The sequence below is a fragment of the Suillus subalutaceus genome (genome assembly GCF_016647625.1).
Source record: "Suillus subalutaceus strain FC151 chromosome Unknown DFJ58scaffold_22, whole genome shotgun sequence".
In the NCBI taxonomy this organism is placed as follows: domain Eukaryota; kingdom Fungi; phylum Basidiomycota; class Agaricomycetes; order Boletales; family Suillaceae; genus Suillus; species Suillus subalutaceus.
In genome coordinates this window covers 205,951-232,937 of record NW_024540271.1, presented here as the reverse complement: position 1 = coordinate 232,937, position 26,987 = coordinate 205,951, and the positions used below count along the sequence as shown (strand labels likewise).

At 48.1% G+C, this 26,987-nt stretch overlaps 6 protein-coding genes across 6 annotated transcripts; 4 read left to right on the top strand and 2 right to left on the bottom strand.

The window, feature by feature from the left end:
• The first annotated feature begins 76 nt into the window (after window positions 1–76).
• Window positions 77–4,507, top strand: DFJ58DRAFT_680586 (DENN domain-containing protein). Its single transcript, XM_041383200.1, has 10 exons — window positions 77–657; window positions 708–1,422; window positions 1,474–1,811; window positions 1,865–1,924; window positions 1,982–2,163; window positions 2,214–2,345; window positions 2,408–2,570; window positions 2,622–2,979; window positions 3,030–3,574; window positions 3,627–4,507. Exons 1-10 carry the CDS (start codon window positions 298–300, stop codon window positions 4,320–4,322), a joined length of 3,549 nt encoding a protein of 1,182 aa, XP_041246983.1. The 5' UTR covers window positions 77–297; the 3' UTR covers window positions 4,323–4,507.
• Window positions 4,508–4,606: 99 nt separating this feature from the next.
• Window positions 4,607–16,264, bottom strand: DFJ58DRAFT_724845 (vacuolar protein sorting-associated protein 13; the record flags this gene model as incomplete). The annotated part of the gene is made up of 46 exons (XM_041385149.1): window positions 4,607–4,875; window positions 4,921–5,011; window positions 5,067–5,096; window positions 5,150–5,205; window positions 5,258–5,313; window positions 5,365–5,438; window positions 5,493–5,559; window positions 5,612–5,693; window positions 5,743–5,821; window positions 5,870–6,194; window positions 6,255–6,398; window positions 6,453–6,588; window positions 6,642–7,119; window positions 7,169–7,360; window positions 7,419–7,611; window positions 7,661–7,974; window positions 8,029–8,096; window positions 8,147–8,173; window positions 8,222–8,370; window positions 8,421–8,541; window positions 8,589–8,788; window positions 8,852–9,005; window positions 9,060–9,128; window positions 9,176–9,461; window positions 9,501–9,827; window positions 9,875–9,903; window positions 9,953–10,022; window positions 10,078–10,194; window positions 10,244–10,633; window positions 10,685–11,482; window positions 11,535–12,229; window positions 12,280–12,656; window positions 12,704–13,359; window positions 13,408–13,597; window positions 13,727–13,782; window positions 13,836–14,594; window positions 14,645–14,848; window positions 14,904–15,053; window positions 15,104–15,169; window positions 15,217–15,315; window positions 15,368–15,472; window positions 15,524–15,642; window positions 15,699–15,911; window positions 15,964–16,041; window positions 16,094–16,166; window positions 16,226–16,264. 46 exons carry the CDS (start codon window positions 16,262–16,264, stop codon window positions 4,607–4,609), a joined length of 9,270 nt encoding a protein of 3,089 aa, XP_041246982.1.
• Window positions 16,265–16,629: 365 nt separating this feature from the next.
• DFJ58DRAFT_205608 (uncharacterized protein) lies at window positions 16,630–17,675 on the top strand. The gene is made up of 6 exons (XM_041379234.1): window positions 16,630–16,877; window positions 16,939–16,976; window positions 17,041–17,114; window positions 17,168–17,253; window positions 17,302–17,435; window positions 17,482–17,675. The coding sequence occupies exons 1-6, from the start codon at window positions 16,806–16,808 to the stop codon at window positions 17,534–17,536; spliced, it is 459 nt and encodes a 152-aa protein (XP_041246981.1). The 5' UTR covers window positions 16,630–16,805; the 3' UTR covers window positions 17,537–17,675.
• Window positions 17,676–17,867: 192 nt separating this feature from the next.
• On the top strand, window positions 17,868–19,122 carry DFJ58DRAFT_715024 (GNS1/SUR4 membrane protein; the record flags this gene model as incomplete). Its single annotated transcript, XM_041384080.1, has 8 exons — window positions 17,868–18,197; window positions 18,256–18,346; window positions 18,400–18,473; window positions 18,525–18,570; window positions 18,620–18,660; window positions 18,718–18,787; window positions 18,837–19,050; window positions 19,107–19,122. 8 exons carry the CDS (start codon window positions 17,868–17,870, stop codon window positions 19,120–19,122), a joined length of 882 nt encoding a protein of 293 aa, XP_041246980.1.
• Window positions 19,123–19,580: 458 nt separating this feature from the next.
• DFJ58DRAFT_205610 (Rho GTPase activation protein) lies at window positions 19,581–23,204 on the top strand. The gene is made up of 11 exons (XM_041379235.1): window positions 19,581–20,146; window positions 20,194–20,257; window positions 20,304–20,419; window positions 20,470–20,582; window positions 20,636–21,235; window positions 21,294–21,336; window positions 21,391–21,553; window positions 21,606–21,864; window positions 21,912–22,087; window positions 22,135–22,211; window positions 22,264–23,204. The coding sequence occupies exons 1-11, from the start codon at window positions 20,033–20,035 to the stop codon at window positions 23,128–23,130; spliced, it is 2,592 nt and encodes an 863-aa protein (XP_041246979.1). The 5' UTR covers window positions 19,581–20,032; the 3' UTR covers window positions 23,131–23,204.
• Window positions 23,205–23,278: 74 nt separating this feature from the next.
• DFJ58DRAFT_715021 (adaptin N terminal region-domain-containing protein) lies at window positions 23,279–26,600 on the bottom strand (the record flags this gene model as incomplete). Its single annotated transcript, XM_041384079.1, has 11 exons — window positions 23,279–23,371; window positions 23,419–24,677; window positions 24,727–25,404; window positions 25,457–25,562; window positions 25,614–25,715; window positions 25,762–25,891; window positions 25,946–26,139; window positions 26,192–26,300; window positions 26,349–26,379; window positions 26,432–26,522; window positions 26,571–26,600. The coding sequence occupies 11 exons, from the start codon at window positions 26,598–26,600 to the stop codon at window positions 23,279–23,281; spliced, it is 2,823 nt and encodes a 940-aa protein (XP_041246978.1).
• Window positions 26,601–26,987: the final 387 nt, after the last annotated feature.

The following is a 26,987-nucleotide window of genomic DNA, read 5'->3' as shown; positions in this document are numbered from 1 at the left end:
TGCCACAAAACGTCGATCAAGTCTAGTTCGAGCGCGTGCACTAACGCGGCTCAAAACAACACAATCGTAAACATTTCGAATACGAACCATTCCGGTAACAACCATTCCAATATCAAATCTTCTAATATTATTCTTTCCTCATCTCCTTTTTCTTCCTCTTCCCCAGACGCCGCTCTCGCCGACGAGCTCGACTATATTACTGTATCAGCTCCACAAGAATCTCATTCCCAACATCCTCGTTCTCCCCGTCCGGTGGATAAGGCCTCTCGTATACTAGGAATTGCTCATCGCAAGTCCATGGAGCCTATTCCAGCCTCTACCCGCACGTCTGTCGTATCAACTCGTTCGGCACCATCATCCCCAACACAACATGCCCCAACCCTTCCTCTCACTTCTCTTTACGTCGTCTCAGGGCTTCCAAAGAGTCCTCATACATGGACTCTTGCCGACCCCGATGCTGTTCTCGGTTTATCTCACTCAGAGGGTGCAGTCGCCCGCTGGTGGAGGCCCGAGGTTCTCGGCAGTACCGTGAGCCCTGGTGCTGGTGGGGGCAAGAAAAAGAAGAAAGCAAATAAGGGGGAGAGTACTGAGATCCTCAAGGGCGCAGGTGCTCTGTCGAAAGCTGAAGTAGGAAAAATGTTATCAAAAGCGCTCAAGGTATGTTCCTGTCGTGTGGTCCTATCGCTGCTAATTCCCTTCTCGTATAGCTCTCGTTCACGCGTGAAGTTGAGATCATCGCGTCAACGCTTCAGCCGGCGAGCACAATCCATACTTTTACGTTTACCCTTCCTGCGCCTTCCACTCCCCTCGCGCCTGCACCTTCTGAAGTGGGTTTACTTCGCGCATCTGTCCTCACCGGAACGGATCGTTCTTCTGCAGCCCCCACATTCTCCTTCCCTTACACTGATGACCCATTCCTCAATGCCCGTCCTTCATCAGCATACCTTGGTCCGCCGAGCGCCCTCCAACTTCCTCCAGCATCCCCGACATCTCCCATGTTCGAAAAACAAGCGTCAGGTGGAAATGGAGCAACAGTTACCTACCATGGTGTCTGTCTGACCGTATGGAGTCACGCTGATGCTGAGAGAAGTTCGGCAATTCGCCGCACTCTCGAGGCAGGTCGTGCGCGCAAGGAGAGTGCGCAATCACTAGTGGCTACGCGGCTGAGAGCGCTGCGTTCTTCAAACCCTCCAGGGTCTTCACAGTCCCCTGGAGATCCAGCTAGGAGAGTGAATAAAAAGAGTTTTAAGGGGCCTTGGTCGGGTACCGACGGTGAGACCGACGGCGAGGGTGCTGAAACTGACGCTGGTGCTATCAGCGAGAGTGATTATGACGTGGCAAGTACCGTAGGTGGCCACGGTCCTGGTGAGAGTACCCTGTTCTTGCCTGGTGATACCGTATTTTGGCTCCCCTATGCACTCAGTACGTATATCTTTTGAGCTTCATGCGAAAGATTTTGATTAGTTTATCTAGCGCTGGTGTCGCGTCACCCGATCTACGATCTCATGCGTGACTACCTAACCCTTTCTTGGGCTCGTTTCTCTAAAGATGTGCAGTCGCACACCTTGCAGATCTCCAAAATCCTGGCCCATCCTGCTCCACGCGCCGGTGATCTCATCAAGCTCGATGCTTCTTCCACGCCCATCCCCTCGACGAGCTCTACTCCCCCACAAACCGATGACACAAACCTCGAGGTTATTGCCCGCTTCCCTGGTGGCTTGGACTTTGGCCGCGGTCTCGTGGACATCAATTTTACAATGTGGCCCTTGTTCAAGTGCTTGAACATCGATAACATTCTTACTATATGCGAAGTCCGTCACGTTTGTGGGCACCTCGTACCTGTTCCGTACTGACGTTATTTCAGATTGCCCTGGCGCCGACAGGTCGTATTCTATTTTACTCTAGGCATCCCGCCATGCTCGGAGTGCGTTCTTGATATCGGAGAACGCTCTATTGTGAAACTGACGAATTTCTAATGTAGATCGCAGTATGCACGATCAAGTACCTTGTCGAGTTGCGGGGTTGGTCGGGGATCGCCCTGCCTGCTGTCCACGCCCGTGACGCTAAGATCTATATCGACGACCCCGGACCATGGATCCTCGGCCTTGCCACTGAAACGAGATACAGCGTACGTCCGGGTCCCGAGGTTTGCGTAGTTGATCTGTAAGTTATCTCATTGACTGCCAAGTACCAGAGGAGCTCACCATAAACAGAGACATCAACTACCTGAGTTGTCCATCTCCCCCTCCTGGTGTAGTGTCTACTAAGCAGCAACGGGACAAATATAGGCAGCGTCTTCTTATTGCATTCGAGCCGCACTATCATCCCGATCATAGTGTGCCTTCGTGAGTTCTATTGCTTCTTTTGTTCTGAATGCGAAGACCGAGTATATGCGCGTTATTTTTAGCGAATTCAAAGAAGCTTTCCCTGCGGGTCGATTCCGCCCTGTCTGCAAGATTCAGGCGAAACGCGGTGGTGAAACTGCTGCTGTCGCAGACACAATCAAGGCACCTGAGTGGTGGCATTCCACGCGGATTATCCAAGCATTTGATAGTGTGCTACAGGATAAGGTCGGTTATCTTGCGTCTGACCGACTTTATATAATAATAACGTTGGCCCAGTTTAAGAAGCCTTCGTTTCTCAAGCGCCTCTCCTCTTTCGGCGCAGCTCGGCGCATCCCCAAGCTCACTCCTGCCGAGCAGCACATTCAGCTATCCATTCGCAAACGTGCGACTGCGTTTGTCGATGCTCGTGATGACCTTGAGACAAAGATCGGTCGTCTTTCTCGTCGTCTCAACTTCCTCATGACGGAAGCAGATTTATGGCGGGATAAGTTTGTTACGTTCGAGCAATACGCGGAGCGCTTGAGTGCCGAGGCTGGCCAGCTGCGTAGCAAGATTGGAAAGGAGCAAAGAGAGACAAAGCGGCTAAGTGGTTTGGTCCACCTCACAGCTGCCGAGAAGGCGAAATTGCAGACACGTAAGTATCAATTGAGAACTGCACACAGCGATACTAACAAAGCTTTGTAGAGCTGTATGATACGGAGGTTGCACACAAGGAAGCTCTTGTTGAGCTGGAACGCATGCGCGAGACCATGGAAAGGATGGAGGAAGAACGTGCGGAGATGGTTGCTGAGGTCGAGGCCCAGATCGAACGTGCACTTGCTTCCATGGCTGTCGACGTCGACGAGTCTGAATATGAAGGGGACCTCGCATCCCGTCCGGGGTCACGTATGTCAGCAGCGAGGTCTACCGCCAGTGGCTCACGCTCGCGGAGAGCCAGTGACCCAATCAAGGACGGTTCGGTCAGTAGTGGATCCAGATTACGCAGCTTCGGGACAGAATCCACTCTTGCGGAACAATACGAGAACGGTGATGAGACTCTTGTGCACAGCAAAAGTGATCGTGAGACTGACACGATTGCGGAAGAAGACGAGACACCAGCGTCACCAAAGACAAAACGCTTCTCCGCAACTCAGGCTGAGTTAGTGCAAGATGGTATGATGGCTGTGGACGAGGGTATCAGCGAAAGGAGCGATAGAATCGCACAGAAAGTATTACAGATCCAGCAGAAGGTGAAGTCTCTCGAATTGATCTCTGCGACGCTAGAGCTAAGTGAGTTTTCAGCTTGAGACTGCACTGGCCTCAGAACGGGTTCAAGAATGGAAGAACAGGTCTGCTGCGGTCCATAGTTCTACAGAGGATGAACGAAGCAACGACTCCGATGCCGTCCCTGTTCGTGCACGTCTAGCCAAAGGAACGAAGCTAGTGAATAACCCTCCTGGCAAAGCGAGAAAGAGAACTCGTAGTAACACCGCATCCTCGACGCAAACCAGTACCAACACCCGTCGCTCAATGGATACCATATCTACTTCGGCTACCCCTCGCCGGGCAGCTTCTCCTCGGGCGGATCAGAGAATCCCGCAGGTGGAATCCCAGGTAGAGAGTAGTGCTGATGAGGGCACTATTGCTGGTTCCAATCAACCACTGCGTAAGATTGCCTCTGGGGCATCTCTATCTGCGCTTTCTCCCTCCGAAACAGCAACACCCTCCACTCCTGCTCTTACACCTGCTATCAGCTCCATCACAGATGACTCGGACACTGACTTCCAGAGTGCTTATTCTACAAGTCCTCGGGATAGCTACGTCAGCTTTGATGGCCGCCAAACTCCTCTCTATCACGATTCTGACGATTCCATTGAATTCACCGATCAAAGCTGCCATTACGGGAAACAGGTTACTGCTCAGCTCATAAATGTGCCTGTTAGAGAGCGAGTCTCTAGTACAGCGACGGCAATTCTTCAAACTCGAACTGTCTCTTAGCGAAGATACAGTCGTGCCGAAAGGGCGGGTCCCTAAACAGCACGCTTGAATCAGCAGTCAAATTTTATACCTATGGCCGATACCCACCTTTGCATTACCATCATCGTTATTTTGGGTTGCCCGTTCTTCCCACCACGCTCGTTGCTTTCTGATCATCCGTCGTATTTGTTCCATTGGATTCCATACGTTACAACTTCATTGCATATATAAAGATCTACTTGTGCATAGTACAGATGCTAAAGAATACAGTCCTTACATTGAATCCAGAAATCTTTGTGATCTAATCATGAGTCCATTCTACGACGATTGTTGAAGGCTTTGACTACAGAAGCGATTTGGCCAAAGAACCAAGCTTGAGATGTTTTATCCGGTATGAATACGAATTTGTCATGGTCTTTTCCAGATTTGTGAGTGAAGCGGATGCCAGTGTCTTCCACTGCAATACCCTGCACCATGGCCAGGGGGAGATCCCAATCAAGGCGGAGCTTTTTCGACCAAAAGGAAAGAACTCGTGTCGAAGTCAGTAATATGACGTTGTCACTACCGGGAGAATCTATCACCCAATTAGCTATGCTCAATAAACAAAATACCAACATACCTATGTGTGCAACGTAGGCCTCTTTGCGATATGCGCCATTGTCGAGATCATTCATCCAATACTGACCCAAGGCTTCACGAGCAGAGAACGGCTGGTAAACGGAGCTTAGTGTATGAGACGCAACGCTCAAGAAGGTTACTTGCCACCAAAATGCCATCCGATGGGACATGTCTTGGCTGTAAACATGGTGGTATAAAGGGCAAATCGCGTGGAAAATGCGATTACTTACCAGACGAACGCGATCTCGCTCTGGTTTGTCAAATACAGTTGTTGTATTTCGGATCCCTGAGAGACGCACGATAAGCTGTCCTTGAGTGGCAAATATGACATGACTGACCTTCGGATAAGTTGGATGCGAGGTCAAACACCCCAACGGCCGGTTTGGTAACAACGCTATACACGAACAAGATTAAAAAAACATGCTGTGTGGTTTGCTTGACTTACCCCACAAGGCCTTTTCCAACGCCCTTAAAGAAGCCGAGTGCACCTTCTGTTTCGGCGCCTTGTAAAGGTTTTGTCTGGCAGGACTCGATCAGGCACAGCGACAGAAAGATTGAGTGGAAAAGGCCTACAACGATCCCTTCCATTGCGCTAACAACGCTACTGGCAAAGGCTTCGCCCCCTGCCGCAACTCCGTAGCTGGCCATTCAGGGTCAGTCGGTTACGTTTACTCGACAAAATCTACTCTCACATAGCATGGCGTGGGCGATTGCGCCGCTGACTCATTCTACGTTGAGCCTGATACTCAGAATCAAAGGTTGCTGCAGATAACCCTAGAAGATATCATAAGTGACGATCATATGGCCTAATTCAAATGTGGACCTTTGCCAACACTGCTGGTGAACTTGGTCATACTATCTGATAACCCAAACACTGTTTTCTTCACAAAGCTAGCGGCACCCTGGAGAGGATTAATTGAAATGCTCTAAGAATATTCTTCGTCTCGTACCTTGGCAATTCCAATCCCTAGCTCCCTGTTACCATGCATAACAACCCCGTTGTATGGGGCATAGAAAATATCTGACACGCCAGAGCTGACGTTCGTGAAAAGCCCAACAGGATTTCCAATAAAATCGGCTGATCCGAGAATGCGGTAAAGCTGACGAAGAACATCCTGACGGTAATGGTAAGTGATTCTAGCTTGCAGTTCAGGTATCGTCAGTCGCATGTCTTTGATGGCCAGTGCGTTCAGCTCCAACGGTGCGTCATTAATGTTACCCAAGGTCATTGTCAATGCATTGACGACAACAGCTAGAGGGTTGCGAATGCTGAGCCTGAAGGGAAACAATTAGTGCATGCATAGTTTACAGGCAAAGTCGAAGCGCAATTCGTACTTTTCCTCACTGCTAACTCTTTCTGTGCGCATGAATGAGAGAGACAGTTGTATTGGTTGAAGTTCCAAAACTTCAAAGTAGACAACTTGTCCGGCGGCACAAATATGAGGTTCTGGTATTTCTTCTGGATGCTGTATCAAAACACTGATCCCACATGTAAGCCGGAAGAAAGGTCATGGGATCAAATTCTACACTCACTCCTCAGCGTTCTCTTGCCATGAGACGCCCTGGATTTGTGTAAGATCATATAGGGCGAAAAGTAGATCTTCGTCTGCTTCAATGGTCAACGCCTGGAGGAGGATAGAACAATACTTGACGAATAAGACGCCGTGTTCTGAATTTACAGCCTGAGTGCAGTTTTGGAGCTAAACAAAGAAGTTGTCTGACCTTGGTCTTTGAGCCAAATCACTGAACCCTGTATTGTCGGGAGAGCTGCAACACCACTAGCCTCCTTGGATATTGGACTAGGCTGGAGAATGACTGGGTACAGCGCATCGTGCAGCTGGTTGTCTATCTGTAGTGAGCCACAGGACAGGTTCAAAGACTGTGCAACAGGGCTGTTGCTGTACTCGAACTTCAAAGACTCGATGGATGTATAAACAACTTCGACCATCTTGCGGTTAACCAACGATATTGCTATTCCTGCAAACTCCACGTTGAATGACAATGTCGGAGAGACGTCTTCCATGATCGCTTCAAAACCTTCTGAGCTGCTGGTCATGGTGTCAGACCGTGACAGGGAGCCCGAACTGTGGAGTTTTGGCTTGTAGAGGCTATTCTCAGCAACATATGGTGTGATGCGTAATATCTGTTGGTGTCCATCTGCTCTTACATCCAACGAAACAGCACGGGTCCTTTTGCGATCCTAGGTTGCATGTCAGTAACTAATCGAACTTGAGGAGAAATGAAGGTACATAGAACTTGAATGGCACGAGAACACCGATTTCCATGATGTCCACAACGCGGGAAGCATCGTTTATCGTAAGCGCGATCTTCTTTTCCCTGGCAGCAGGCTGGTCCCAGGCATATGGCATGCTTGAGCGAGGCGCTAACTTGTATCGTGGGGTCGACGATTTCACTGCGTCAGCATCTCCACGTTTGGGATCCTACGGAGTCAACAGTCAGGGCATATTTTCAGGTGTAAGGGAGTTGGGAAACCCATACCCATTGTATCATGGAGACAGAGAAATCGCTGTCGTTCTCTATAACGAAGGGCCATTTTTCCATAGCAGACAGTATTACGAATATCGTGGATCCATCAATCATGGCGTCAGCCTTCACTACACGCATGTCGCCGTCTGAGAGTCGAACGCGAAGGTGAACAGAACCTATGTCTTCAATGTTTATGGGTGCAGACCTGAAGTATTATCAGGAAGATACCAGAGACAACATGACTGGGATATTACCACTGAGAATTGAGTCCAGGGTACGCAATGGTGAGCATTTTTTCGCGGCTGACACGCATGATCTGCATTGGACAACATTCACCCGGGTCAAGCATTGCGCGTCCTCTGGGCGGTGCGCCATGCTCGCGGAAGCATATGGTATCAGGCAGGTTGTTCTTGATGAGGAACCTTGGGGCGAGGGTTATAACCTTGGTAAGTTTATATTTCCCCAACCCCTCAGTCCATGACAATCCAATGTGAAACTCCTCCGATTTTTGCCTTGAGGACGGCATAACCATCTCAGTTTCCGCAGAAGGGGCCTCCAGACTGAAGACCTAAAGGGCAACATTTGAATCTAATAAACACAACTTCCCGTCGTTTGACTGTACCTTAGACCAGCCAGATTCACCGACTTTGAACACAAATGCTTGACCGTTGTCATTGGGGTGTGATAACACTAGTGAAATGATAAGTCCATCGTAAGAAGAAAGGTATGTAAAAACCCACAGAATGGAACTGGCTTGGAAATGACATCTAGCAAACACAGTTAGTAAGCCATGGTAAATCGTCGACGGGATTTACCGAGTCTACTATCAGCGGCAATCTCAACAGGGGATGTCGCTCGATGAGAGCGTGCAGCCTTCACACTCAAAGGTAACCCGGTCTTGTTAACGACGAGATACGGGCAATATATCTGCACTTTGAAGGCACCACCGGACTCAGGATAGCGTCTAGGAATATGTGAGTTGCAAAAGCGAAATGGTAGGAGGGTAGGACGAACACGTAGTTTAAGCGTAGATCAAGTTTGCGATTACTCTGGTCCCGCAGACTTAAACGAGACTCTACTTCAAAGTCCGAATTCCGGTCAGTGTTGATGATGGCGAAGTCGCTGGGCTTGAAAACTAGTTTCTGCGTGAGGGAGCGTACTCGGATGAGCCATTGGACTTACTCGTATCCTGGACTTCAGCATTCAATAGGATCAAATGACCTAGTTCCACAGAATGCACAGGCATGACGCCACCCTTTCTGAGGTAGCTCTTCCAGTTTTGATCAGCGTCCTTGTCATATATTCGATACTGGATATTGTAAGGCAGTAGGTTCTCAAGCTCGATTGGCGCGCGGAGTTTGAGTTTAATTTTTGGTGGTTTCCTGAACCGGAAAAAGGAACATAGTTAGTGGTAGGGATGCACAGAAATGTGAAGGTAGTTTTACCGTGTTCCAGGCTCGTTCGAGTCACTTTGTGCCCACGCTTGAAATCGGAAGGGAGCTTCTCGCTGGTCATTGTGAAGGCAACTTATTGTGAGACTCTTCTTGGCAATAAGGTCCTCAAAGCGTATGGAGGAGCACCATCTATACCCAAACCCTTCTTTGAAGGATTAAATGATTATGCTGCGTAAGTTTCGAGTGAATGGATACGCACGATCTGGCTGCAGCCGGATCCTGTTCTGGGTTACTGCTTCTATGGGCAGAGCGTAATCCTGGCCAGGGGCTGAGGACGTATTAACCACCGAATCACAAGAGCTTTTCAGTACCGACCTATCTTTTCTAACGAGTAAACTGGATGTCCCGTGTGATCTACCAGCATAAGTTCTAGTGGATAGAAGGTCTGATTCTCAACCAGATACGTGGAACGGAGCGTCACGATTTTTACGTTGTCTTCAACCGATACAGCGCACAACAGGCGATCAGCGTATTTCTCCATTCGAGGGCGTAGGGAGAACGTAAATTCTCCTTCTCTGTCCACTGGTATACCTCTCAGCGCTTCCCATGGCTTGCCAACAATCTGTATGCCAATGTTGTGTTGTTCGGAGATTGAAACATGCTGCAAGGGCAAAGTGAAAATAGTACCACTGGAACGCACAATTTTACTTGCCTCGCGCATTGTCTTCCAGTCATCAAACCTCCAGTCTACAGTTTGATCATTTGCAATTTTGATTGCACTGGCATCCTTTGAGTCGCGACTGGCATCGTCGTCAGACCACACAAAGAGAGGGGATCCAGTGCGGTTCCTGATACGGTATGGTGCAAAGCTCCCACGGGCCTTCTGTAGCAAGACTTGTCCTTCCTTACCCCACATATTGGCAGAAGTGACAGCAAGCTCCACAAAAGTAGTACTGACGTTGAGGTCTAAACGTTCTTGCGCTGACACCGACACCTTGAATTCACTCGAGCGTTGATCTCGGCCAACCTAGAATAAATAAATATTATCCTAATTCCTGATTTTAATAGACTCACCGCGAGAGTGAAGGTCCATGGGTCGATTACTGCATGTTTTACTCAGCACAGAAAGACATATGAAATGATGCCACTTACAAGGTTCCCAATGTGAATTTGATAAATTCCAGTAGCTGATTTGGGTCGCAAGGGTAGCAGTGGCGCGAAGCTAGTAGTGGATAATTAAATTATGAGACCAGCACGAGGGCTGTTGTTTTACGCACATCTGCAGACCAATCCCGAGCACCAACGATAAATGGTTTGACCTTCAGGTGAAGCATGGGCTGCTCATGCATGTCGCCTATGAGAATCAGACGGAATCCATCAAACGATGCTTTTAGCTGAGAAAATATGTGAATAACGAAGCCAGTGAATCTTATCTTGACGTACCTGTTCTTTCGATACCAAAACACGGGCTTCCCCGATAGTATGTCTATGGCTTCTTGTGGCATTAGACTGTGATGCTTGGCTAGGCCCCTCGTATGGTTGTGCGGCCTTCATGCTAGCGGTGTTGGTCATGGAAGAGTTGTTTTCAGATTTGCCATAAAGGTCCACTGCTTTGCTAGCGATGGTGGTGATCAGCATGATATCTCGGTAGGAGGCTCGGAACACAATGGGTTTGGCAGCAAGTTCCATGCTCGACATCTGTTCTCGTGTTGATGATCGACTATCTATTGAAAAGGTCAGATCAACATCATCCAAGAAGCGTACAGTGTCGGCATCCGCGCCCATGCGGATAAGCGACATTCCGAGTCGATTGATAGTCAACGCAATAATCCCCTGTACCGCCATTCTTAGCACTGTGGTGAGACAAAGAGAAAAAGGACGCACTTGTTGCGACAGCAGAATTTGGTCAATGTACAACCTGAGAGCCTGGGAGTTCGCGTCTTCATCATTCTCGAGTACACTGATCGAAACATCGTGCAGATCAAGTCGGAAATCAAGTCGAGACTGCGGTGACTCGCGCTGAGACTCAGCCGCGGATGCGTGGTCAATGTCGACCGGGACGTCCTGCTGAAACGCGCTCGTGAAGAACTCCAATAATGCAATGACGGGCTCAATAGCCAGAATAACGTGCGGTGAATCCACAGTCAGAATGGCCACTGAAGAGCTGCCAGACATCGTGTAGAGAACCATGAATTGGTTACGGTCATGATCCGCCGCAGGTATAATTTCACGGAACTTGGACCCTCCTGGGCGGGTATTGCTCATTGTGAATGACTTCAGCACAACTTGAGCCTCCGCAGCACCATCAGATATTGATTTGTAACGCAAGCTGCTATCGTTGAGGGCAAAGCGCGCTATGCCATGATCTTCGAGATTTTCTTCACGGGTCGCCAAACTATCGTATAAATGTAACTTCACCGTCTTGACAGAAGCGACCAGATCTACGGTCGTCCACGCGCGGATTCCGTCAGCTACGTGGAGTTCGGGCTCGAGGTCCACTACATGATGGCTGGTAGCACCGCTGCTGTCGCTGCTACTCACGGGCGATGCTAACTCCAGTGCCTGGGCATTTCCTTCCGGTGAAGCGACCAAAACCTTGGGTATGGACTGCACGAGCTTCATGAGAAGAATGTATTGAGTCTGTGTCAAGTACAGCTTGACATCAGATATCTTCACTGCAATCTGATGTTTTCTCGTTGTTAGAAATGCTATCACGGCGATAATGATGCGTTACCTGGGTGTCTGGAAGTTCACTCTCCTGCGATCGATCGATTCCGCTAGTTTGAATCACATCCGCAATGATATCAATGTCATCAACCATTTTGAGCGTAGATGATGTTCCATCATAAGAGATGTCGGACACCAGCTGGATACCACATAAACTGGCGGTGATTTTACTAGCATCAGCCTCGTGTGAATTACGAGCGCTAATCTCTCCCAGTCGCATGACCAAGACATCTTGCAAACGGCTAGGATCCGAAGGGAAAACGATGATTGGTGTCTTGACGGAGACGTCAAATTGCATTCTCTCAATCTCTGAAGCTCTCTGGACTGCAGCGTCACGGGCAGCATCATAAAGAACCTTGAGTTTTGCTAGCTTGGTGACGAAGAGATAAATGTCGTGCAGAGGCTGCTCCAAAAAGTGGACCTTCAGAGAGCCGACATTCAGAGAAAAAGTCGAGTTAAAGCCCAAGGTCGAGGTTTCTGCGGGATCAAGAGTTTGATAACGGAATTCCGCAAAGTTTTTGCCTTCGATCGACAAGATTTGTTTAAATTGCGGCCTGGCAAGTTCCTTTGAGCGATCGTCACTTAACGCAAGGCTTCCTAAGCGGCCGGTAATTCCCATGGTGTTCGCCCGGAGGAGTAACTGAACGTCTGCTGTAGATAAAGAGAGAGTAGCCAAGCTATTGACGTCGTTGAGAAGCATGACTACACGTGGCTGTGAGGGCGCTGTTGGTAGATCTGAATAAAAGACAGACCTTGTACACTATCAAGTCTGACAGATACTCTGATGGTTCCCGTGTCGCCAGCAGGCGGAGCTAACTCTCCGTCTGAGATAACGATTGCACTTGGAGTTGTGCTCGCGGGTTGCTCTGGGCTTTGAGGAACAAACGTTGTCATGATAAAATCGTAAAGTGACACGACCGGTTCTGGTGCAGCGTGGAATATGAACGTAGATAGTTGGACATCAACACTTTGGTCGATGCTTTCGTAGACGGTTGCAAATTCGGGTGAATTCTTCTGGACCCGTTTGTACGATATCTTCATGAGATCTTTAATGACCGAACCCGTGCTTTCTGAAGACATCAGCTGAATGGGATCTCCAGCAGCTTGCACGACGTTCATTGCCAGTGATCTGAATACGTGTTATTGACCCGAGCTCAGAAAGGTTGTACGGCGTACCTCAAATTAATGTCCACATTCATATTGAATTTGAGAAGCGAGAACGTGAGTCGGAACTGCTGGAAGATGACTTCCCCAAGTGGTTTCTCACTGCCGTTACTACTAGACTTCGAGATAGCCCCACGAAGGGTGTCAACCTCAAAATCAAGCTCAAAGATATGTTGTCGGATTTCAGGATGCTGTAAAATAGGTAAAAATACGGGAGGTGGAGCATGAATATGATCTACCTCGAGCGAACCATCGCTTGCTTCAAAGAACAGATCATCTCTGTGTGACGATGCAGCTTCGCTGTCGACCCCATCATGATCATCTACATTGTATTCTGTGCCAACAGGTCCAAACAGACCAGTTGACAAAGGCAACACGAGCGGTGGAGTGTCGATGTGCATCTGGGGCTTCTGGTCGCCACCCTCATCGAAGTTTGGGATCGCAACATCTATAATGCGCATTAAAGACTTGTACTTGGCGTCGGAGATGTTCACTTGAAGACTTGGCAATTTTCCGGAAATTTTGAATCGAGCGAGATTGACAGCAGATGGTACAATGGAGTTCTGCACCAGTAAATTGATGTTTATGCGTTCCAGTAGATGGAGAGTGTCGCTCTTCTCAGAAGTGAGAGCATCACGACAAGCTTGCAGGTCGTTGCCTAAGACAAACTGAACGATAGCATTAGACTTGTCTATGCTGTCCGGGAGTGGACTAACCTGAGCTGCCTGGAGCTTGAGCAACATCTTATCATACATTAGGGACTCTAATCTCTTGTAGTCATCCTCGTTGTACTGCTTGTTTCGCTTTGCATTTATCTCTCGCAGAGCACCTTTATCGGCCAAGTCGCTCTCGACAGCTATGTGACCAGCATCGATAACGAGATGACTGCATTGGTGTGTGGTAACGCTAAATTAAATAGTCAGTCTGGTAACTTCGACAATTACGGATTTGGGGAACGCACTCTTCTGGAATGATGATGATGGGTGCGTTCATATCCAGTTGAAGATCAATGGTTTATGAGTTTGCAAAGCATACTCTAAACCAGCCCGAGTTTCCTTTCGTAAGCCCTCCAGTGTCTGGCTTGCTACATTCTTAAAGTGAAAGCGTAAGATCTTTTGTTTGAGTGATCCGGGAGAGCACCTACTAATAAGGCTTCGACTGATTCCAACTGGCTCTCGGGTGGGCGAAAGAACTTGAAAATGGCTTCGACATACCCCCTGTGGTAAATTATTTCCATGTGACGCATGCGGGCTGTGAGCGCAGTATCGGCGCGCTCGTCGAGAGGATTGCTCTCAAACTTCACGAAGAAGAACGGGTCTTCAGTTTCCCCGTGCTCAATAGCCTCGGCACCTTCTGCTACCGGGGTCTTGACTCGAACTATCTGTCGATACAGCGTGTTCTTGGTCGTCCCATCAAAAACACTAAATCCTCTCAAAGATACAGATGCCTCAAAATTATCCGGTCTTTGGATGACTTCGGCACGAAACGAGTCGAAAACCGTGGAGATAACCTCGGTAGCTTTCCCGCTCGGATCAACCTTCAGTGCAAATGACCCCCTTTTGAGTTCCGCAACCACGCGAGCTTTGAGGGCATCCCGGGGCGCCTCGAACGAATCGACAATGGCGGATTTCTCGTCGTAATCAAGCACATCATAGAGCTGCCTTCGTTGCTCCTCTGTCATTTCACCCCCAAAAGCAGGGTCGTCTTTCGGCTGATCTGCCTGGGACCCCCAGAGCCAGGACATCCAACCACTAGAATGTTGTTGCTGTTGCGTAGCGCGGTCTTCCTCAAGCCTTTTCCTTAGCTCCATGTCTTTTCGCAGACGGGAACGTGCAATCGACCTGTAGAAGCGGATGTCCTCGTATGACAACTTACATTCCAACGCATTGAGCAACACAGTATCCTGAAAAGCATGATTGTACGTCTCATAGCGTGGAACAAAACAAAACGTACAGATTCGCGCAATGAATTCACTGTCTTTTTCTCGAATAACTCGACATATTTGTTACGGTCGTCTCGACGTTCCGCAAAGTATGCCCAAGTCCATTTACGACGTCGGTCGTGCACACCATCCAAAATCGCTCGGGCAGCAAAGCGTAGCAATGCCCTTGCTCGGTTCGCTTTGAACTCCTCGTCGCTTGGACGAAGTTTTCTGTACTGGGCGGAGAACATAAATTTAAGATCAACATCGCCTAGTTCAAAAAGTTTTTACCTGATGCTGACGGATATAGACGTGATACATATCAGCCAAAGATATGGCATCTCGATATTGGTTGTCATCTAAGGCGACACCGATTTCATCAAACAGCAGTTGTACGTCGAAGTGTGGTGTGTTCTTATCCAGTTTGTGATTCATAACAATCTGATGGATGGTTATATATCAAACGCGCCCAGTAGCTATTAGCAACTCACTCTTCCCTCACCCGATACCGGGCTGAGAATGAATTGATGGGATGACTGGTGATCCTTTTGTGATATCTGACCAGGAGGTTAAACCTGATGGTGTGCGATAGAATCAAACTGACCATGGCAATAAACTTCTCTTTGGCCGCAGACAGGGGCAGCCCTGCCATACTTTGCGAGTCTGTATCAAAATACACTGCCAGTGATTCCAACCTGGCCAACTAAAGAATCCAAGCTCGTTGGTGCTCCCCTTCACTTTATCTAGCTGCTCACCTTGTGTATTGCACCGGCGGTGCTTTCTATGAAAGCCGGTTGCCATTCTTCGTCGACCGACACCGCTGTGAAACCCGCCAACGTGATGCCCGTGGCAAAAGGATGCTAATATTGTACGTCATATAATGAATTTTGATGTATGAGTGTCCTACGTACGCCAGGAACGCTCAGATTGTCTTCGTACCGTACGTGAATGTTCTTCACGGTCACCTGCAGGTTGTTGATTATTTTAGCTGTTAATGAAGCCCAAAGACCCTGCGACTGCGGAGATTCCTCTGAAACATGGATGGTCATCTGACGCTCACGCTATACCAATAGCATGATAGCAAACCTAAGGAGACTCCCACACCACGCATATGCAAAAGTTCTGCATTTTCCAACCGCTCAAGTTTGGCGGCCTGTGCTCGCTGTCTTTCCTCCTCCGGATCGACGTTTGCTTGTGGAGATGGTACTACAAGTAGATACACATCTTCAATCAATATCTCGACAGGCAGGTTGCCGAGGTTCATCCAATGGAGAGACAGCGTGAATGTCCCGAGGTGGCCTGAAGAGAGGCTCGGGTGAGCTCACGCGACGCCACTGACGTGTAATAGTACCTTCGAGAACATCAACTGGGAGTCTGAATTTATCCAATGCGCCCTTCTTGAGGCGCAAGTTGCGTAGGGTTAATTGACCTGGAGTTGAGGGTCAAAATCACCACATGGATGAGCGACAAGTCAACACTACCTTGCCCAATGCCATAGTTTACTTGGTTCATATCAAGGTTCTCAACATACGGGGCGAGTATCCTATTGAACAACTAGACGAGACGCAACCATATTCAGGGATATGTGGGGCTGAAATTTCTTGATGACGCACCACATTCAGGACTTCTTTTCCGGGGTCCAACCACCACATTGTGGGGATGGTTGATGGTATCGACTTATCCTTTTAAAGTACAACTGAAGAAAGAGAAATTGGAAGGTTGTTGTAAGTTGGACCTGAGGTAAGTAGTGAGTGATGGAGGTTGTTTGTGACTTCACCACAGCTCGGAAGGAGAGGGTAGGGGGCGAACTTACTAAATCGGGGAAATATTACATCACCCGTTAATCGCGGCCGGAGAGCGGAAGCAAATATCGGTGTTAAAGCTGGTCGGCCGGTCATAGGATATGGTACTTCTACATATGTATATACCTCCTGAAATACATGTGGTAGTGCACCTCGAGGCACCTCGAGGCATGAGATTGTTCCTTTTGCAGTTAACTTTTCGAATTATTCCAGCTATTTTCTCTCATTTCTGATAGTGCATTTATGCCGTTGGTCCCGTTCAATTCCGCTACTAGTCCGGGTCTATCCGCGTGACTTCTGGATACTTAGTATTTGAGTGTCGTGTGAGCACTTGATGCTCGTTTTCCTTTCAACATTCAGCCCTCTCTCTGCAAGCATATAAGAGTATATCATGGTGTCTGTCGTTCCCAGATCCTTCTCTATGCCTTCTCCGAGTGCCAAGCAGGAGCTGCAGCTGAACGAGGTCAGTCGTCTTCGGATCCAAGGTGCTTCCGCGGTACTTATTCGGCGTCCTTTGTGTTAAGCTGGGCAGCCTTACCGATGCTGTGGAGCCATTCGCAAGGTATTATTCATTGACATATCTTATTTTGGCCGCTCATTCAAATAATCAATGCGATCTTGCTCAGGCTCCTGAGCCAAACTGGTCGTTCCGTGAGGCTGCATTGCTCTGTCCCCATGTGGTCATCTCCTTCTGATACATGTATGTTGTTCTTATGTATGAATTCAAAGTTGTTTAACCAACTCGAAAAACAGGCCTTGATTTACACGACCTTCACGACTTACGCTCACGAATTCTTCTCTTCGTTCATGATCTCTTAGAGTTGTTGCGTTCAGCCGGGGTTAGTCAACACGTTTGACCTGTATCACCTCTCTGATAGATGTACCAGATTCCCGCATCCTACCGACTTGCTCCCTCAAACTCCTCGCTCTGTTTCATCTGTGCATTACCGACTGAGCTCAGTGCTCCAAAGGTGAGGTCAGCTGCAGTCGAAATTCTGCAGAATGCGAACATACATGCAAGGTGTGGCAAATTTGAATATCTCAAGCTGTATCTCACCGCAATGCAGGGAGAAAGTTTTATTGGCTGACCTGGAATGCGGCCCCGCATTGATCATTTCCTAACTTCTAAACTTCTATGCATCGTATAATATACATTTACACCTTTGCATTGCTATCTGTACCATTAAATAAATAAAGCAATATCATATTTTGCATGGTTGGGCTCTACATTCCGAGATGGAAAACCCAAGTCTAGCCTAGTGAACGTTCATCGTTGCAACGTTCCTGGTCCGTCTCCTAGCTCTTCCAGGCTCGTACCCAATCTAGTGAATGTGATTACAGTACTGAGAAGAAACGTGACAGATGTCACTTGCCGTAAAGCTTTTACTTGGTAACTTACCTTTCGCGCTCGAATTTTTCAACTTTAGTCTTTGACTTTGTTTCCACGTCTGCTATGACTTTTCTCGCCGACTTCCTCCTCACCGTCGTCCCAACGGACTCCATACCTATTTATCTTAAAACCTACATCCCAGGCGAGACGCCCTTGTCGACATTGCCCGTCGTCACCACAGCCCTTGTGTCGTACCTCGCTATAATATTTGGTATTCGTGAGATCATGAAGGATAGATCTCCACAACAGCTCAACACCGTCTTTCGCATACACAACATTTTCCTCAGTGTTGGAAGTCTCATCCTTCTTGTCCTTATGATGGAAGAAGTTGGCTCGATACGGCTCACAAATACGACCTATGGAACAATGTGTGACGAGACCTCTTGGACGGAGGTACGTTCGGATACGTTTATCGAATCTTTATCTTTTTGAGACTCATCCATCATCCCAGAGGCTGGAATTTTACTACATGATCAACTATTACTTCAAGTATATCGAACTTTTTGACACTGTGTTCCTCGCTCTCAAAAAGAAACCCCTTGGTATGTGTTGTCATGTCTTTCGTGGCATTCACGCGCTGACCGGTCATATTTAGCTTTCCTTCATGTATTCCATCATTCCGCCACTGCTCTGTTATGCTTTGTGCAACTTAATGGCAAAACGAGTGTGGTATGTCCACATTGTCATCTTTGCTAGCGGTTGCTTGATCTCCAACTTTAGTCATGGGTTGTGATCTCTCTGAACCTGGCAGTCCACGTCATCATGTGTAAGGTCCCTATTTCCTACAATGTGCATGCGCTTATTGAACCATGAAGATTATTACTACTTTGCGACTGCTGGTGGCGCCAAAATATGGGTATGTACGCGCTCTACAATATCTACCCATGTTTCACTGAGACGTTCCCGCAATCAGTGGAAGAAATACCTCACGTCCATGCAGATTATCCAGTTCATCATCGACATTGTCATCGTTTACTTCGGCAGTAAGTTTATCAATCTATAGCCCGATATTAATGCTAAATCCGGCGCAAGCCTATCAACATTACGCAGCTACTCACTACCATCACCTCCCTCATTGGTCGAATTGTGCTGGCACTGAAACTGCTGCTCTTTTCGGATGTGGCCTTCTCACCACCTACCTTGGCTTGTTCATCAACTTTTACATCCAAACGTACAAGAAATCTGCCAAGGGCAAGCGGCCTACAGCCAACGGTATTGCCAATGGTCATGCGCACAGTGGAAACAGGTGCGCAAACCCCTCCCTCTTACCATATTGCACGTTGATGTTCAAATTCCTGATAGCTACAAAAAGGACTGAGCGCGCAATTCACGGCTTCATGACGATGTGCCTATGGCCAAGCGATTACGTATACTTATCTAGCACCACGCGGAACACTAATATACAGAATGCATCAACGAGTTCACCTCCAGATCACCTGCCCAATCTTTTCATACAACCTGTCGTTCTTGTGTCTATTTAGATATTCCCCATCACCTTATTTTTTCATGGTCAAGTAGTATTTCTTTTGCATATTTGTTTCCTTTCGGGCCTTGCTTTGGTTGCGGGCATGCATGTTAGTATACGGGTGTGCTTGGAGCTGTGTTGAAACGCGAAGGACATTTCACGAACAAGAGATACCGTAGTACTAATACCCAAACGAAATGCCACTACTTCTCCATGATGCAATCTTAGAGTCACTTGTCTGTCTTGCCTATGGAATCTAGCTACGTCCCCAATTTGCTATCTGCTGCATAATCATCTTGCTGTGCCGTAAGGCTCGGCTGCGGCAATTCCATCATCATCGATGTATCATCCAAGGCTCAGTGTCACTGTGTCACTACATATATCACTGATTGGCTTTTCTTTGGCTCCAAGCTTGTACTAAAGACTACAATCAGCTAACTAGGTTAACTTGCATTTTGCAGCTCCGAAAAATCTGCCACCAGTACTCGAAGCCGAATTCCTGAGAACTGTGACTATCACCCGTCCACCAGCTCTGATACACACGAATATCTTTGTTTCTTCCCATCATCATCACTATCTCTGCATTAACTTATACACCACGATCGAGGAGTGTACACACATCGCAGTGCAGGGAGACATTCACACTGTAGAGCGCAGGGAATCAATTTGCAACGGCTACCTTGAATGATTCAAGGCCGACGACAGAGACTGCCTTACCAACGAAACTCAGCCAATCGTGCTGTGCGGCTTAGAAGCCTGTCCAATGTCTGAAATATCAGACTCAACTCAGTCCACCGGGACCTCCGGTTGCCCTCGAGAGTTCTTGGTGTCCGTAGAATTGTATGTCCCCACTGTGGCAAGTTTTGGGCTTCGGAAGGTGAGTCTCACGTACATGTCTTATTTGATACATCTAACCGCTCGTAGCCGGTGGTCCCTCGCCGTAAAGCTGACACTAGCAAGACGGAGGAAACCCCTAGGTCACTCAAAGGTGAGAATGCTTCTATTCTGCCACATGACTATTTATGTGTCTCCAGAGAAGTCTAGCTGGATATCGGTATCTCGGACTCCCGCAGGCGCTGGACAGTGGCGACCTGCAACATGTAAGCTGACGGACGAGGACGAGAGCTGTTCGCTTAACATCTATGTCGACGTGGGTCTCAGGAAGACAGATGTCTTACAATCTTCTGAATGCCTCCACAGGAGACTATTCTGTACCAGACCATCTACATCCATATGCTCAACCACTTCGACATTCGACATGCTGACTCCTCCTTATTCCTTCGCAAGAATTGTATGGCGCTTACATCTGCTGGGTAAGTTATTTCTTATCCTGTTTACGGCACTGCTAATGAGACTGGTATTAAAGAGGGCAGCGGTGGGGCTCTTCAGCTAACACAGAGCCCATCTATTTCCAATTTGAAGACGCCGATACGTGCAATACTTGGCTGGTCCTGTTACGATCATATTCTAAACCGGAGATATATGGCCAAACCTTCGTCTCACGAGATGGTGGGCTTTACCGCATGTGGCGGCAGGTAGAGCTGTCAATTTTGCAAGGACGCAACCTAGGGAATCACTTCAAACCCCAATTAGACACGAATGCTAGCTCTGCTACGCTCAGCGAAGGCGACCCGCGAGAGGCAGACCCCGTCGATTTGGATGCCTTTTGCGAAATTCATCTCAACGACAATATATGTGCTCGCACAACGGTCAAGAAGGGGATCGGCTCTCCTGACTGGTTTGAAAATTTCTCATTTTCTGACTTGCCCCCTTTTGAGACCCTCGAGGTCACAGTCTGGAGAGAGAAGAGACTTCTGAAACCCATGTTACTTGGCTCGGTCCGCATTGCACTGACGAACTTTCGCCGAAGTGAAGCGGTAGAAGGATGGTTTCCGATCATACAAGCTGGCGGAGTGAGCAGCAGTATTCAAGTCGGGGAAATACAAATGAAACTTACAGTTGACGAGTGAGTGTTCAGTACATCCATAGACTAGCACAAACTGACTGACTGAAATTTGTTCAAGGGAGATAATATTGCCTCATGCCAGTTACTTGGGTCTTCTGACCGTAAGTCGTCTCAAACACCGCTCCTACTGATATGTAATCGTATTTGATTGTCAGGTACTCCGCGACAGGAATGTCCTAGAGTGGATGAGTGACTTCGAGCGCAGGCCCCACTTGCGGACTACTTCCTATCAGTTGATGTGCATTGCGATTGCCAAGAACATTCTTGTTGAGCATATCATGGAATATGCCGACCGTGAAGTTGACGGCACACCTAGCTGTCAGTGAACCATTATCTTGTGCCATAAATTACCTTACTGACCGCTCTGCAGCTCACAATACCATTTTCCGCGGGAATACCACTTTTACAAAGACGATGGAGCTCGCAATGGCATTTTATGGGAAAGCGTTTCTTGAGTCCAGCATCGGAAGCACCATCCGGCGCATTTGCTCCGAAAAAATTGCTATCGAGGTTGATCCTGTGAGGAGCGGCAAAGGTGCAAAAGAGGTTGAACGTGGTGTGGACCAACTAATATATTGGAGCCAAGAAGTGTGGAACCAGATATATGCTGTAAGGAACCAGTGTCCGCAGTGAGTACTACGTTATTCAGATTTGACTCAGACTGAGTCGAATGTAGCGAGTTGCGACGTCTGTTCGAACACGTGAGAAAACTCGTTGAGAAACATTATCACACGAAGGATTCTCAAGACCCCCATAACCGGGAACTCCCCTGCCAAAGCGTTTCCGCCTTCTGCTTCCTGAGATTTATCGTCCCAGGCATCTTGCACCCTCACCTATTTGGATTGCACCCAGGTATTGAATATTCCCATGATGCCTTTCTTAAATCTGATCCACCCCAGGTCTTCCCAGTGCTCGCATTCAACGAAGTCTCACACTCATCGCAAAGGTCATACAAAGCCTTGCGAATCTTAATCCTGTGAGACACATCGCTTTCTCGTTTGTACTGTCGCTCATCACCTCTCGAGCAGAATGTACAGAAGGAGGAGTTTATGCGTGGGATTAAGGACTTCCTCAAACAAAATCTACCTTCAATGGTAGATTACATCCTGGTTGTCTCAACTCCTGTCCCACTAGATCCATATAGTCCACACTCTGGTCATCCAGCTCACAGCCACCAACGGCTTAATGTGGTCAGTTCATTGCACGAGAGAAGTACTACGATGCCCGTCCTAGAAAGAGAGTCGATTCCATTGCTACCTCATGTGCTTGATATTCCAAGGCATCTAGCTCGTATCACTTCCTCGGTTCTCCGAAATGCACGGTCCGCTGACACGAAGGGCAAATCCTCCGAAGGAAACAATCAGTATCTGTCGGGTCTTTGTGCTCAATGCTTCGACCTGGAGGACCAGAGTTTGGCTCGTGTCAGCCAGCTAGCCAGTGTGGAATCATACCCTATTGCCCTTCAATGGGACGCACCTCGAATGACATCCTCCGCTGTTCCTCCATCCCCAGCCTCGCCCTCGAAATTCGTTGAGTCGCGGAAGGTGTCAAGGCCATATACCGCACCATCGCTGTCTGATTTGTCTGCAGCGGATCACCAAAAAGCATCATCCGACAACAAGATACCTTTAAGTCCCGCCCCCCATGACCTGTCCAATCTACGTAGAGGTTCTGTTTCCGATATTCCTACAAGCCCACAGGTCCCTGAAGAGCGACCTGTACGGGCAATGAATCGTCCGCGCTTTCTGCGACCTAAATCAATATCGGCCGACTCGATCTCGTCACTCGCATCCCCTACAGGTGCACAATCTCTACGTAGTCCACCTGAGTTTCAAGATCTTGAAGCTAACAGGAAGAGGAAGAATGTGCTGCAGGGTATACTTACGAAACGATGAACTACCCATCATATTTATGGTCTTGTTTCTTTCCTCCTATTATATTACGTTTTGCGTACTGTATGAAGAATCAGATATACAATCCTGGAATCCTCGAAGAACAAAACATGAAATCGAGCCACACGAATGTCCACCAATGCATGTATTATCAAGAAGAGTCCGATCTGAGCAGTTTTTCAATCAGCCTAAGCACTTCCATGGCCACATCCTCAGAGGTGCTGCGGACTGTTAGTCGGCACAACTAGTTCACGTCAATCTATGATATCATGAGGACATGGAGAGACTCACCTTTGCCTCACGATTTGGTTCTAAGCGAAGCAGGCAACCGACCTTGCCATCTACCGACGTATGCAAAACTCCAGCTGCCACTAGGTTGCTTGGGTTGGGATCAACATCTTCCAATATCTCCAGATGGTTTCCTGAGACCACTTGACGGTATCGTACAAGATCAAGCTGACCAGTACCATCAAGTGGAATAGGAAAAACTGCCTGTGCCTCGCGTGGAGGACCACCGATGACCTTCCAGCGCTCGAAGAAGTCACCTTGTCCCAATTTGACACCCTCGATGAACTTCGTAACGCTGATTGGTAGTCGAACTGATATAGACTGATGTGCGCCAGCTAAAAATGACACCGTGAGGATGGGGAAAGAGCTAAATGCCTTTTTACATTCAACATGCAGAAGTTGTTGGCTTTGTGTGCGAGGAACGAGAGTATTTGGTGGGATTTTAGCAAACGTAGCCGATAAAGCCTCCGAGTCATTGACATGGATGGTGGAAGTGAACGACGTCAACGGTACTGATATTTTATTTCCCAAGTAGATGGCTAGCTGGCCGAGATGCCCCTGGTACCTTGATTTGATACCAATTTGGATCTGTACGTCCTCGTAGAGGAGGCCATCCGCGCTGTAGGTGAGCTTGTTAAACCACTTTTCAACGTTGGGTCCGACGGCGACTCGAGGGGCGACTACGGAACCGTCCACACGGGACAAGTCTGACTGATCACCTGAGCTAGATAAATTCAATCCTGCCAAAGAGCCCATGACGTCTTGTGCATCTGCAGTATCGGTGACAGTAGCTGTCCCAGTGGCAGATGATCCCGGTCCTAGTGTCGCTTTCCGTGAATTTACGTGTCGCTCGAGGTTCATTTCCTTTCCTCCGTGTATCCAGGTCCGCTTGTCCTCTGTGTCTCCGAGTTTACGGTTGAGTCTACCAATCAGAGCGCTGACGCGAGGAGGGAATGGCGGCATCTCTTCGCAAACGTTCTGCAACACCTCATCGTCATCAGGCCTAGATGCGAGCGAGTAGAATTCACAGGCCCGCTGCTGGAGCTCTGCATCCAGAACATGTCTATATCGTTCGAAGATGTTGATGAGCTGAGGCTTGATCTCGGGAAAGACATTAACCCATTTGATGTACGTCGATAGGAGAAGGGAGCGAGTGGAAGCGACACAGAATTGAGATTTGGAGTGAAGGATTTGGAATTGTTCAAGAGGACTGTAGCCAGTGTCATTCGCGATAAGATGTCCATATTCTCCCAGGATGTATCCTGTGCGGTCACGGTCACTAAACTGAATTCGAACATGGGTCTTTCTTACCTCCAACCTTGACAAGGCTTTCATGTGTGGATGGGGACTTCAGGTGCTCGAAGACAACTTTTGCAGCATATTCCTGCAGATCCTCCGTATTTGTAACTATCTGCACGACACGATACCAAACTTCATCCCCAACATGATCACCAGCAGCGCTGATGAGCTGCAGGATCGTGTCGACATACCACTTGTATGAGTTCGCGTACTTCTCCGTCAAGATAGCAATTTTGAGCACCATCTCCTCCCGCAGAGCATAATCTGCAACTTTGAGGTAGCGTAGCAACTCCCCGACAATCAGCTCTGAATTGTCTGTATCGCACATGCTGTATAGCAAATCAAGAGCACGCCTTCGCACAGAGATATCCTTGTCGCGAAGAGATAGGATGATGGTGCCTTGGTGCTTCTTAAGGGGTTCCAGAGAATCTGCACGAGCAGCAAGATGAGCCATGGTGTCCAGACCAAGATATCGTACATTTGTCTCCTTTGAGGATATGAACCGAGCCAACAAAACTGCAGAGGTTCCCACAAGTGGCGAACTTGCGTCTAGATGAATCGCAAGGCTGATTGCTTCGAAGAGCACAGCGTGTTGTGCATTGTTGTGTTGAACGTTCCTCGAGGGCTCTGCACTATTGTTCATGATTGTTTGTAGCACCTCATGGAGTACGGATCGTAAAGTTGCGTCCTCTAAGAGCAGTAATGTGAGAGATGTTATGGGTCGCTTAAAACACGCGCATACCAGAAGGAGGATAGTACTGCAACAATCGGAGTAGTTTGACTTGTAGCCATGGCGAAGGGACTTTATAATATGCGTACGTGGCGGAATACTCGCCCTCTATGACTAACTGGGGATACTCAGCCACAATCGGATCCCAACTTTGATGCTACACACTTACTCGGTGTAGGCGATCCACAGCTTTAGTGTAGCAAACAGCGTAGGCATCGAGGTGGTCTTGGGCCAGAGCCATGATCAAGCTGGTAACACATATTACGACGCCCTACGAAATGTTTCAACACCGAGCGGTAGTGTAAATGACAACCTACTAGATCTTGATCGTCCATGATAGATACTAGACGCAAAGCCCATTCAGCGGCAGGTATTACAGTGGGATGTTTGCGGTAGAGTCGCAGTAGCGTTAGAGCAGCTTTCTTCTTCACAAAAGTTTGCGAGGTTCTGCAAGTATGAATGAGTTTTCACATACTTGAATCGTAGACTTTGGTCACTCACGGGGATATCAGAAGCCTATGCACATCTTCTGACAGCGCCTCCGCCATCTCGCTGCTACCCACATTTGCTATGGCATGCAAGGCAAGGCAGTTGCTGACTTCGTTATTCTCATCCAAGTCCTTCCGAATGGAGTTGACAACCAGTCGAAGGAAATCCGAGTTCTCGTGCATCAGTAGAGTAACAGCAAGGTAACCCTACATGTGTCTTGTTAATGATACATCCAATGAACTCGTTCATTGACCTTACTATCTGTTTCTCACTGTACTTGGAACTCGATATGAGGTTGACAGCTTCCATGTGCCCCACATCGACCTTGTACCCAAGGATATACGTGAAGATGATCTTCGCGACATATCTGTACCATTGTTGAAGACGTGCATGAATTTGACAGTGACACACTCACTTCTTCTTCTGATATCCGTCCAAATTTCCATCTGCAGCATACCATGAGCATCAAGCTAAACGAGCGACTAGGATGCATTAGACCTTTGAATTTCTTTCGGATATTCGCCATCTCCTTGTTGATACGCTTCTCTTCCAGTTCACGCACTCTTGCACCTCGGATATCTGCGATAAACTAGAAAGATTATGATTAAATGGTTGTTATGATTTTGGAGGGACGCACCTGGGTTAGCCCTCGCATATTGGCAGCCATCTTTGGTAGATGAGGCTTCTGGAAAGTAGTCAGTAGAAATTAATGAGTAGAACAAGCTGGGCTCTTTTGACAACGAAGGAACTCCGCACGGCGAGAAAATGGAGGCGCACGTCCGCGTACTCGACGCTTGGTGACAAGCGCTGCGTTTGGGTCACCGGTGACGTTGCTCACACTGTATAGGAAACCATGGGAAACGCCTTAATTGAATTTCAGACGAGTACTGTTAGTAGTACTTACGTTATCTCCTCTTAAGCAGACTTGCACGACCCTAGATGCAGAGTAACTGTTTCGATAGTATTATGCAATGCGAGGGTACATTAGTGATATTGAGCGTACAGAAAATGCGTAAATGAGGAGGGATGGATCTAGAAATGTAATCAGACAAGG